This window comes from Hippichthys cyanospilos, chromosome 19 (genome assembly GCF_059441005.1).
Source record: "Hippichthys cyanospilos isolate Australia breed blue-spotted pipefish chromosome 19, RoL_Hcya_1.0, whole genome shotgun sequence".
NCBI lineage: Eukaryota > Metazoa > Chordata > Actinopteri > Syngnathiformes > Syngnathidae > Hippichthys > Hippichthys cyanospilos.
This window is the reverse complement of record NC_142387.1, coordinates 9,018,034-9,031,630: the sequence shown is the minus strand read 5'-3', so window position 1 is coordinate 9,031,630 and position 13,597 is coordinate 9,018,034. Positions and strand designations below refer to the sequence as shown.

Here is a 13,597-nt window from a genome sequence, read left to right as displayed (position 1 = left end):
ACAGAGCCGCACAAAAAATGTAAAAGAAAAAAAAGTATTCTAAACAATTTGAGCTAACTGCGACATCATTGCTAAAGTTATTAAAACCGCTTAGCTTAGATAAGGCAACACGAGTTGTTCCGCCCCAACCGTGCAGCAACAGTGTCCCTGGCGTTACCTGCTCGAAGCACGTCAAAGAATTAAAAAAAAAGCACATAAAAGAGTTGCTGTTTTAAGTTTGAGAAACAAATGCTTCCGCGGATGCGCGGCAACACTCGCGGAATAAATAAACAGCCCATCGAGAAAATTGTGATAATAACCAGGTAGCTCATAACAGGTCCGAGTTTGTACGTGAAGAGTTCTAACTCGACAAAACCAACATATAGTATCTCCTCCAATAAAGAAAAAGCGTACACAAATGAACGAAAACGTGCAAAGACGAGATAAAAGCACTGTCCGTTTATAACAGGGTGAGGTGCGAGAAATGCTCTCGGGGTGCAACGGACCGGTGGAAAGGGATAAAAAAAAAACTCGACAGAATTTTCTTAAAGCAAGTGATTACTAGATCTATAAAGGCGGGGGAAGTATACTAAAATGTAAACAGGAGATAAGAGCGTGTCCGTTTATAAACGGATGAGATGCGAATAACGGTTCGGGTGCAACGAACCGCTAGGCGGAGGGCGAGACGCGACCCAGGTATAACGGTACACCACATAGGCTGCAATAGAGCTCACTTGCTACTTCACAGCACTTTGAAAAACAACACTTTTGCACAACCAAAGTTATGACCCAAACAAGCGAGGGACACAACAGCCTCCCAAATGTCCCCCCGAACGGAAAGCGCGGCGTCAGAAGTACTTTTACTCACCGTTGTTCCTCCTCGGGTTCGCCTGCTTTCTACGCTTACACCTGGGGCCATCCGCCATGATCCTTTCGTTGTGTCTAAATGCTGCCGGAGAGTCACCTCCTCTATCACCCCCTCTCCCCCTCTGCGTCCTCCCTCCCCTTCACCAGCCCTTAACCGCACCTGGTTTACGACACTAACACTTTACGACATCACCTCGTGTACCTCTGCAGACCCAACTTGCGAACACCGGTCCCGTCGAAGGATGCACGGGGAGTGAGAAGAGAGAGACGGTTGGCAGCTTGTGTGCACTTTACCTGACCAGCCTCTAGGAAGTGAGCTGTGTAGGTTGCCTCTTTTAAGTCGACTTTGTTTTGACCATCAAAGGTAAAGATGATAAATGCGCTTTGCAGGTTGTTGGCGTCATAAAGCACTACCGCATGCATGACTTCTGCACACATATGTGCAATACCTTTATTTACTTGATTTAGTTTTCTTATTCACTTCACAAAGTGGGTTGCATTTTAAACGTTCAACTACATTCAAAATAGGAATTGTGTGGAACATTAGGTATAATCAATCTTGTACAAAATGTCTTGTACCTGAAAGTGATACTTGGGCGAAAGTACAAGAATCACAAGTTGAAGTCTATAATTAATAACAATAAAGTGTATATATATATATATATATATATATATATATATATATATATATATATATATATATATATATATATATATATATATATATATATATATATATATATATATATACATATATATATATATATATATATATATATATATATATATATATATATATATATTTATATTATAGTCAAAGTTAAAGAGCTAACTTTGAAAAATAATGTAAACTTTAATAATTAAAAAAAACTCAGTTCTATTAACTGTGCGAACATAACTGTTAAATTTGCAACCAAATTGAGAGGGGAGTCAGAGACAGGGAACTTTAAAAAGTTGCTCAAAGGCTTATTTAAAAAAAAAAAAAAGGAGAGAAAAAAATGAATGGCAGTTAAACTGCTAAATCTAGAAGCAAACTGAGTCGCCAGCACAGACACACAGAAATGGTTAGTTTTACTTTGAAAAGTTGAGTCTCATTAAAAAATAATTAATTAATTTAAAAAAAAAAAGCCGTGCAGTGGTTAGCACATCCGCCTCACAGTTAAGGGACCTGAGTTCAATTCCAGCAGGCTCCGCCCATCCTGTGTGGAGTTTGCATGTTCTCCCCGAGCTTTCGTGGGTTCTTATTTGCTCCGGCTTCCTCCAACACTCCAAAAACATGCATGGCAGGTGTATTGGGTGCGCAAATTGTTTTTCGTCTCGGTGTGCTCTGCAATTGGCTGGCAACCAGTTCAGAGTGTCCCCTGCCTACACCCCATAGACAGCTGGGATAGCCACCAGCAAGCCCATGACCCTTGTGAGGATAAGCGACAATAGAAAATGTATGGATGGATGGAAAAAAAGACTCTTAAAAAGGCAGTTAATTGTAATTAGTCTCTTAAAATGTGGTGATTTAAATAAATTGTTTATTTATATACTTAAGATTTATTTTATATATATATATATATATATATATATATATATATATATATATATATATATATATATATATATATATATATACAATATATAAACAAAAACATTTGATCAATGTATTATAACATTCTAATTCATTTATCATCCACTTTTTGGGGGATTCCTTGAGCACACATTATGTAAACGGCATTAATAGAGTTTTATCCCCTCCTCTTTTTTTTTTTTTTTACCCATCCTTGACCAATATTTGAGTGTGTGAAATGTGTGTTAGCGAGAGGAAGAAGTCATGAGACTGTCATCACTGATTCAATCCTCCGCATAAAGAAAGACCCCGCTGTTCTTGTGAGTAGCGCTTACCTCAGACTAGGAGGACACACACATGCCAGTGCAATCAGCTGGTTCAGGCTGCTTCCAATCAGATGAAACCTTCGTGCACAAACACACAATGCTTATCACACCACGCTCTGAGCAAACTGAAAAAAACAGTCACATGTCAGAGGTGATTTTTTTTTTCATGGAAAGTTGAACTCTATTGACTGTATGAAAGCTCAATCGCATATACATTTATAGGTCAGAGAGATTGCAGTTACTGTGAGGTGGTGGCTATTCTTAAAGTTGACAACTATAAGGTTTCTAATTCCCTTGACCTCAAGTGAGGTCTGATGGCGATGAATTGCGTTACCTAATTCAGATGAGGAAATTCACCTTTAGTTTGTTGTCTTGACCTGCCAAAAAAAGTTGTTTTTAGCATTTAGCTCAAAAGTTCAGATGTTTTTGCAAACTCATTCGAATGTATTCCAATACTTTTGAACATACTGGTAAAATGTGCTTGCAAGTAGGTTCGAACAAGTTTGCTCGTCAAAAATTTGCCATTACAAGCATATGAACAAAGGTACTTATACAGAAGAATAGATAGAACTAAATGGGGCGGAGCTACAGGGTGGCCGGAGGTATGGCCACTCCCATACAAGAGGATTTTTTTCTTTTTTCGAAATTTATGATTTCTGCCAATTCCACATAGCTAGAGCATTCCTATAGACCCCTTGATACACCACCACAACTTTTTTATTTTTTTTAAATGATAGTATTCCCTCACTATAACGCAGTTCAGCTTTTGTGGGCTGACTATTTCACATTTTTTTTGTGTGCAATTTTTTTGCCTACCTTCGACAAAGGCTTGAACTTTGAGGGTGTTATAAACAAAAAAGTGAAAGATGTTAATGCTAGCCTCAAAACATAGATAATCAGTGAATACAGTATAATAAATGGAAAAGTGAAATGAAAAACAAATTAAAAAAGCATCAAAAAGTGAAAAAAAAATTAAAATGAAAAAAAACATCTCAGATTGTATTTACTTATTTTTTTAATGTTTTAATTTGATTATTTTATTATGATTTATTTTATTTTATTTATCCTAACACCACTGATAAATTAGATAAAACTAAAATAATCAGTTTAGCTGTGGATATACGAATTTTTCAAAAATGTCAAACTCACGCACAAATGATGTGTTATGTCACCCTGGCCACCCCTGTGAAAATTTCCTGGCTACACCCTTGACAATCTACCGCAGAGTTATTGTAATATTTGACAGTTGACCAAAACATTACGCAATATACCCCTAACATTAAGATTCAGTGCAGTGCGAACACCAACAATAACAATGCCAATCAAACGCCAGCAATATCACCCTCACGTCTTTTGATTTTGTCCCCTCTTTAAATTCTCCCAGATTGTCTCTCCGATGCTTTGACGTCATGAGGAAATTGTGCCACTAAAAATGTGCAGGGCACGGGCAATTGTCTCCTTTTTAGTGCAACTCATCATTCAGCTACATGTAGTATAAACCCACTGACGATTGGCAGTCCCTTAGGACTGAATAATTCAGTAAGCGCAGAGCAGGCCAGCACCGAGGACAGTCTGACCAGACAGAGAGTAATAGCTTTAGCATAAACAACACCTCCAAACTTGCACTGTTCCAATAATTGTCTGACAAGGGGAGGGGTGGTTGCCCAGACACTGCATAGCTTGCTGAAAGAAGGCCCCAGAAAGAGTCTGAATCAGCAAAGATCAATGGCGAAACTCTCAGCTAACCACGTGGTCCTTGCACACCGAGCATGGAAAATAAGATGCTTGTTATCCAATGGAAAGTCAGATCTTTTCCCATTTTCCTTGGAGCACGCCGCCGTTAGCATGAAGATGGAGACTGTTGGAAAACAAAGAATCGCAAGTGTGCCCCACTGCATGTAACGTAAAACAGCTTGAAGACATCATCGGATGTCTTCAAGAAAAACTGGAGTTGTTTTTCTCTCTCTTTCGAGCGAATGCTCAAGCGGAGCAGACTCATACGCGAATAATTGGGGAATGTATTTGTTATTCGGTACATGCAGGCTTTCTGATTTCTCTTGTACGGTGTTCTATGAACAAGGTCAATGCATGATAAGTAAGAGGAATTTTATTCAATAGGACACTGACGACAGTAATGAAAAAGACTGCTGTGGAATAGTAGAAATATTTCAAACTTATTATTTATTTTGAAAACGAGACAAAGATTAACTTTACCTCATACATCACTTTTGCCTAATTTGCTTTATTTATTTCAGGGGTCAGTGAATGGCATAGTCTACACATTGTCGAGCTTTTTGCAAACGGGCGGTAAATGTCTCCACTTTGCCCTGTTTTGTCTGCCTTTTTTTTTCTTTTCATAAAAAAGGTATCTAAAAACTTCTACCGAAGTGGGAGATTTCCCAAAGTCTTTGAATCGCTTTTGCATATAGCAATCACAAACCATCGTTTTACGTCATTGCTCTATTATTTACTGCCAAAGATGCAGGCGCTGATGATGTTGAGATATGGATGTTCTTTCTGATTGGACAGAATTTGGCAAAACTTCTGCTACCTCGTGGCTTGACATGCTTGTGAATGAATAAAACCGCATTTGGCAGATTCGTGTAGCATCATTTTACTTATTTATTAAACCAAGTTAAATGGAATTATCTGAATTGAACGCTAATCGCCGTTAGCAACTTAGCAATTCAATAAATGTAGTTAGCAAATAATCATGGTCAAAAAATTAACTTTTTACTGTTCTAAATGACAAAAAAAATGTACGATCCATTTAAGCAAGCTATTTAAAAGCTATGAATTAAGTTTATGTTAAAACCGAATTCAAAGTAGTCTTGGTTATTTTGTATGAATATTCTCCAGTGGATGTTTAATTTATAAAGCATTAATCGTTGTAATTCTAAACCTTGCAGAAGTAAATAGAGTAAATGTGATCAACCACTACGCAATTCTCATTAAACCTGCTTGCTTCTGTCGCCGGTTTAGTTAAATTTCTGCCCTCACACTTGTCCTGGGTGCAATTTAATTGTGACAATGACGTTCAAATTTTGTCTTCAATGCGTGCCATGAAATATAACAAAAAGGCAGCCTTTATCTTTCTGTAGTGAGCTGAAACTGAAAGGATGAGGGAGGGATAAGCAGCCATCCTCTACTACATTAAGGGATCATGCTGCTCCCTGAAAATGAGTATTGATCCTCTTAGATGCAGGATCGTTTAGGAGATTAATGTGAGAAGTGGTTGAGCTCCATAGTGCTCCACTAGGACCAGGGGATCAGCTCAGCGGGACGGCCGAGCCACGGGTGACAGAGGTGCAACGGAGAGCAATTTGGTCTCGTACATCCTCACTAACGGACCGCCATCTGGCCTATCAGCTAAGAGCATCAGCTGGGCCCGCAGGTTAAGAGGTAAGGCAAGAAGGCCACAGCTTGTCACATAAAAACATTCTCGAGAGAGAAAATGGAACAAGTGTGTGTCAAGACAGGCAGGATGGATGGATTGAAGAGCAAGGTAAAGGAACAGGAAATGAGAGTAGAAAAGAGGAACAGAAAGTGCAAAAAGGAGGACGACGGAAAAGGTACACCCTGCGCTACTCCGAAGACAGGAACAAGAAGCTGCGGCCGTGATGGAGCGACACAGAACAGACTAAACTGCTTAATCTCTCCCTAGAGACCTCCTAAAATGTGAGGTTCTCCTCTTCTGCTTTGCGCAGGCCACCAAACCCCCCGCACAACACCGTGGCACTCTATTCGGCTGCAATCCAGGCTGTTATCCCGCTAAAAGCCGCAACCTGAAGTGCATAAGTGGAGCCGACGTGATACAAGGCTAATGTTCAACTGCCACAACACGCTGCACAAAGTAGTGTGAGAATGATGAATGATTCTTTTTTTTTTTTTTTTAAATTAATGGTCCTATTTCCAGCAAATAAACAGATCCTGTTGCAGGCCTGAGAATTTTCTCATATATCTACCTCTGGGGGTTGTAGCAGTCCCCAGGGGAAACTCTTTAAACAAATATTTGCTCAAGTATTCAGCTGCATTTGAATGCATGCTGTCCGAATGCGAAACACAACAATGCAATGTTTTAGGACCAGATGTCAATCTTCTTTTTCCCGTCCCCTTTACCAAGCCGGCCAATTTTCAACACACTTCCACCTTCCTCCTGTGTATTTTTTTTCTCAAGACAGGAAGTTTCTGACACAAAGGTTTTGAAGGCGGCCACATCCCAAACAAAATTTGAGGGAGGAAAGGTGAAGCAAAATTAGTGCTGTCAAATTGAAAGATGAATTAAGATTCATAATGATTAACTTCGTAATCTCACCTAAATATTTTCAACCAGCAACTACAATTTTTTCTTAAATTTAGAAACACGGTTTAATTATGACAGCTCAAAAGATTGAGACACAACAACAAAAAAGTGTTATTTACATTAACAGATGCAGTTGTAATCATTTATCTTTTGCTTTATTTCAGACTACTGTAGTTCCAAGAGTTGGATGCAACACTTATAGAAAACATAAATGCAACACAATCCCCCTTGTCCATTAGAGCAGTGGTCCCCAACCCCCGGTCCGCGGACTGGTACCGGTCCGTGGACCAACTGGTACAGGGCTGCACCCGAAATAATGTTTTGGAGATGATTTAGTTTAACAGTTCATACGTTTTTGCTTGATCTTTGTTTTTTTGGCGCCGCCTCTGGCCGCTGTTGATATTACATACATTGTGAGAAGGATGATGTGTTTTTTAGGGCAGCCAGACTTGCTCAAATACTGCGCAACATATGCTTGTTTATTCTTATCCTTAGCTGTGGGTGCTTTGCATTTATGTGTTAAGCTAAACTTGAGCTGCCGCTATAGTAAGCAAGCTCCTTCTTACAAGAAATATCACATATATACCGTCGGGGCATTTTATAAAGTCAAATTTACCAAAAATTACGCTCTTGACCACGACAGGAGCCAATCAGGTTATGCCGAAAACAGACAGGCAATCAGTGTCCACTCCAGGATGCGACTGACCTTTGTTTTCCAACCCAATCAAATCAAGCAGAGGAAGCCTGATGCATAAAACCCGCTCTAAGCAGCATCTAAAAGCATAACGTTGGAGATTAAGAATGAGATGAACCCCCTTTAAAATGAGATGGTTCATTTTAAGAGGTAGATCCAAATAAATTTTGAAATTAAAAGTGCCTAAAAATGCTTTCAATATGACTATTATTAATTAGGGTTAGTTAACCTGAATCATGCATTTTGACTGCACCAAAGAAAAAAATATTTAAGTCGCCTCATTGTATGGTTCTGCAAAAGTGGGTGGCCACACAACATCGAGTTCCTGACCCCCGGGTGAATGTAACGCTGCCTGTCTGCACTCTGGTCCAAGATATATACTTGTTTTGGCTAGGAGGGTGTGTGTGTGTGTGTGTGTGTGTGTGTGTGTGTGTGTGTGTGTGTGTGTGTGTGTGCCTGTGTGTGTGTTATCCCAACACACACGTATATACACAAAATACACAACTGCAATGGCCCAGAAAGCCTTGCCCCAGTCGTGTTTTATGGCTGTCAAAGGTAGAAAGCCCAGCTTACGTTTATATTGTATTCATTGGAGCGCCTGTTATGTTTTAGTGTTCGTGTGCTCTGTGCCCATCAAACTAAGCATAAAAATCCAGAGTATCAAGGTGTTGTTTCTGGATCAATCACACACTTGAAAGCAGTGTGCTGTCAAATAATTGGTGTGAGCTGAGGTGTTCTTTTGGATCATGTGCCAATGACAGGTCAATACTGTAATCATGCAGTCTTGAATTTGATTTGATGTTATGTTGTTTTTTTAAAAAAGATACAGTATGTTTCTATTCAAACACAAATATGTTTAACTAAATCATATGATTTCTAACAGAAGTCCAGGAACTCAGCATCACTATAATAGTTCAAACATAAAGGCATGCAACGGTTTGCAAAGGAGTCATCATATAAAACAATTCAGCAATAAGTCGTTTCATGTTCCAGTTAATTTGCTCTTAATATGAAAAGATAACCTAACTCTTAGCAAATCCCCGGGGGTACTCATACCCCATTTAAGAACCACTGCTTTACCACACATCGAGCAGCAACACATGCAAATCAAGGATATTACAATATGCATTTGCATATATATTTTTTAATATGTCGACCCTCTATTCAAAAACTAGGCATGATTTCCATTTATGATGATCTTTTGATGTTGAATTACTTCTACAAATTTTGAGGCAAATTGTTTTGAGGCAGATGTTTTTATGAATTAGGAAATTTTACCATAAAACTTTGCTATGACCTCGGAAAGATGATCTCAGAATGCCAAAAATGATTTTGACTTAGCTTTACAAAAATATGACAATATTATTTGATAAAATAATAAATAAACAAATAGATAATTTGAAACAAATAAAGGTAATTAAAATTTTAAATCTACTGCCCAGGCGCCGTATATATATATATATATATATATATATATATATATATATATATATATATATATATATATATATATATATATATATATATATATATGTATATATATATATATATATATATATATATATATATATATATACACACACACATATATATATATGTATATATATATATATAAATATATATATATGTCGAAAAAAAATAAAAAAAGTGGTCCTTTCATTATTCTTTTTCTTATTCTTTTTTTTTTTTTAATGCAGCCCTTAGAGGAAAGAGTTTGAACACCCCTGATTTAAACTACCTTTGAATAGTGGATCAGTCCACAAGGATTTAAAAGTGTGCCTCAACATTTCCTTACTCGTGTTTCTAGGTGTAAGTTTAAGGCTGAATCTGAGAAACGTGTAGGTGGTTTATGTTTGCTTATGTTTCACTTTGTGATAGGCCAACACTGTTTTCACTGGATGAATGTGAATACCATACACCTACTCCTTTTTCCCACGTGTACCCGCAGTACATCAGAACATTTGTCTCCGGTCTATGCATGAATAACGGCGCAGTACTATAAATGAACATTGAAAATGCCAAGCAATTACTATGGGTGTCCCTTTACTCAACCTTTGCATATTAAAGCCTGGTTGTCAAACAGATTGTCTTCGCAGCTCTGAGCAGCCTGCACTGTGAAACAATTTTCATTAAGAGACGACTGCACGGACCTTAGGCTGGCGGCCTCATGTAATTTCATAGCCCAATGTCCCTATGACCACTTCAGGGTCCAATGGTGGCCACCCACACCTTTTAAACACCCAGAGAGAGGTGTTGAAAAGGTGACAGACTGCTTGTAAGTACAAGGCCTGAAAAGGGAGTCTCAAAATGAAACCCCAGTCCAGGAAATGACTGCAATAATATCATTTAAGCTTTGGACATGAAAAATGTGGAGGGATGATGGGGAAACATTTGTTTTCTTCTGTTTTGAGAGGTTTTCTCTGACATTTCCAAAATATGTTATGCTAACCAGAGCCCTAATTCTTGCACAATCACGCACCACGAGGTTGAAATACTTTGTATCTTCAGCTGTACGCAAATGCCATCCTCTCATTTGACCAACATGATGCAATTTATGAAAGTGTATGTATGTCTGTGAGGTTTATATTGTAGAGCATTATGTTCAGTGCCTCATTTTAGTTTTTTTTTTTTTTTAACTTTGAATTAAATTCGCTATTGTATCCACACAAAAGACAATGTAAAAATTTACCCAATGTGGGTCAAAAAGGGACAAACTGAACAGGCTATTTGGGAGAAATTAGTATATATATGTATATACAGTACATATATATATATATATATATATATATATATATATATAGGTGACAAAAAGAGGTAGCTGGCACAATATACAGCTAATCAGAGGAACCAGACACATAACCATGTTGTTACTTTTAGCAATATCCAGCAACATGGGAAATTCTAACCTGATGTCACATATGGCAAAATATGTGAAATATGTGAAATGACAGCAATCTCTAAACATGGAACTATATGGAGGTGGCATGTAATTGGTAAGAATTACAGTAGAGCTGCACCGACATAATTTTGATTCAAGCCTCAATATTGCAGGCTCGAAATAACACTCATGTTGAAGGCAAGTATTTTTTTTACAAAGTGACTGATGACATTATTCACAGTGTATACATAAACCCCTATGTTGTTATCTTGTAAATGTGGATATATCTATATTTTTTTTCCCAACTGCTTTCTCAACCCATTCAGTGCTAGCAAAATTACAATGAATTTTTGATAGTTCTTTAATAAACTCACAAAGAAAAAAAAAAAACTATTTTGACTCATGTACTGTAAATGTATCTCAAAGTGGACATATGATAACAAATTGAATTTCTTGTATTCAAATATTTAAGTTTGTGGTATTCCTGACCACCTATAAAGTATTATTTAAGTAGTCCAAGTTTATTGGGCAGTCGGGTTACACAACCATCCGCTCTGAACGACAAAATTCCATTCCCAAAAAACATTACCTCTTACATACTTTGGGTATTGAAGCCTGTCAGCTAAAAGTAGTCCAAAATAGCAATCAACTTAATCCTCACGTTGTGGACCATGAACCAGGATGCTCATGCTTATTCAATGTGTCCACTGAGGTGTGCAGACACTTCATTTAATATTTCCATAAGGTTGCATATGAGGGAACGTGAGCATGCCGGTAATAGGGAAGTAATGCATTCCGTGCCAATGGCAAAAAGGTACGCTTGAAACATCCCTCACATGAGCAGCAGTTTTCAACTCGACAGTGGACACATACATAATTAAGCCAACTGAAGAAATGCATTTTTCATTCCCAAACATCAAAACACCTCAATGTCTCTCATCATGAGCTAGGTGCATTAGTTTTTATTCACTGAGGGAATACACAACAAGAGGAGGGTCAATCAGAGTGCCTTGCCTGAAAAAGAAAAATAAATATTGGCAGTGGGGTTAAAAGAAACAAAGGATTCCTCATGCACAACTTATTTTAAAGTTAAATCAAGCAGTAACATAATATAATGCATCCTCGGGGGGAAGGGAGTTTTCTTCAGTGAACTTCTGAAACAAGGTTAGATCCGTATAATATTAATGTCCCTCCTAGTCATTTTTGCCCAATCAAGTTCTGCTCCTGTAAATCAAATAACTTATCTATTCAGGTGCATTATGCTGGAGTCAACAAATCTTTGTTGGCCTATTTACTGCAAGTACAGTTAAAACGGATTTTTTAACTTATATAGAAAGAAATAAGAAAAAACAAAACTTTGTCATTTTTGGCTGAAGTGAACTGTCATGGTATGCTGAGATATTCTGCTGTGTATTGAAATCACTTGATTTGAACATTTATTTTGGTCAAATTCAATCACATTGTTGGACTCAGGGGCGGAGCTACATGGTGGCCACCCCTTTTCACTCTTGCCACACCCACACCAAATTTGGATCATTTTGACTTCAGTGGGTGTGTGACATTTTAAAAGGTTTTTCTTGGGATCAGCAAATTTAATTTGATATGTTTCATAATTACATGAGCGGCACAGTTTGTTTATTTTCAAGTTAAGAGCCTATCAATTGGAAAATGAAACCATTTATCTGCCAGTTTTACAAGCAGGCAGTCAATACCAGTTCGCTATTCATATTAACTAGATATTTACATTACAATTTATACAATACAATACATTTAATCATTTACTGAGATGTTTTTTCACCCTGGCCAGCCCACAAAAAATTCTGGCTGTGCCCCTGATTGAACACTAGCAGTTGACAATAGCTTTTTTTGTCAATGTAGTAGAAAAACACTTCTCAAATGTGAGTGTACACCTGGGGGCATGTGAAGACAATTCAGGAGTGTATGTGAGATTTGAAACAAGAATCCCACTGGTATCAGCAAATCTAATTGAATGCTTTGTAATGCCATGAGAGAAACAGTACATTTGTGAATCAGGAGCAAGTTAACTGTCATCAGTGATGCAATATTCTGGCAGATGAGCCAAATACAAACCAAATGCTACACGATCTATCTTGTGCAATTGCTAAATAAAATACACCCATAGATACCACTGCAAATGCACAAATTAACTAAGCGATTCATGAAACAAGACTCGGTTTTGTGTTTTTCCAACAAACAAAAATATTCCACAGAAGGTACATCAGTGAAAAAAGTTTGAGAACTGATGAACCACTACGCAAGAAAAGAATGTTGAGTAATGCTGAGGGTAGCGCTGAAAACATCACATCGAGAACATTACATCGACCATCCAACGCGATTCAGACCAGCACACCTTCATAGATGGAAATGAACCTGACACAGCTTAAAACGCCTAACTGAACGTTGGTCGATAATGTCATTATCCTAAAGCAATTCTTAATTCTATTTGGACCTCGGCTAAAGATCCTTTTATTGATCACGAAGTCGGATGACACCACTACTTTTTCTATGGTTAAGACCTCAATACTCTCCTACAGCTCAATATACAAGCGAGCACTGGTGATGGCTTGGAATATAATTTGAAATGCTTTAACATCTCTTTCACAATGATACTCGGAGGATTTAATCAAGAGTAGCAGTTAGCGGCTCGGCAAATGCTGGCAAGTGATAGCCGCGTCGTTCATCAAGGCTTACAGAAAAAGCTATTTCATATCCTATTTAGAGAGATGAGAAATATTGATATGAGTCACACGGCATTATCAGCGTGAAACAGAGGCAGCCGAGTCGCTCTTTTTCTTCTCAATCCTTCACCCAACTGCCGCCTCTTTACGTGAGCGAGTGTATAAAAAGAACAAGAAAAAAGACCCTTAAGTTGCATAAATGCCTGTTTTTTCTATTTGACCGTTTGTCATCAACAGGCACAAACAAAGTGACATACTCAGAGAGCACCTGTCACAGACGATCCTCTGTAGGCCTT

General features: G+C 37.9%; 1 protein-coding gene across 1 annotated transcript in view; it reads right to left on the bottom strand.

Annotated features, from left to right (window-relative positions):
- LOC148407820 (zinc finger E-box-binding homeobox 1-like) overlaps positions 1-1,154 on the bottom strand; it is a 64,133-nt gene extending 62,979 nt beyond the window's left edge. The window contains exon 1 of the mRNA XM_088401807.1: positions 848-1,154. Within this exon, the coding sequence (XP_088257933.1) occupies positions 848-905 (58 nt within the window). The 5' untranslated portion in view covers positions 906-1,154. The remainder of the gene's footprint in view (positions 1-847) is intronic.
- Between the last annotated feature and the right edge of the window lie 12,443 nt (positions 1,155-13,597).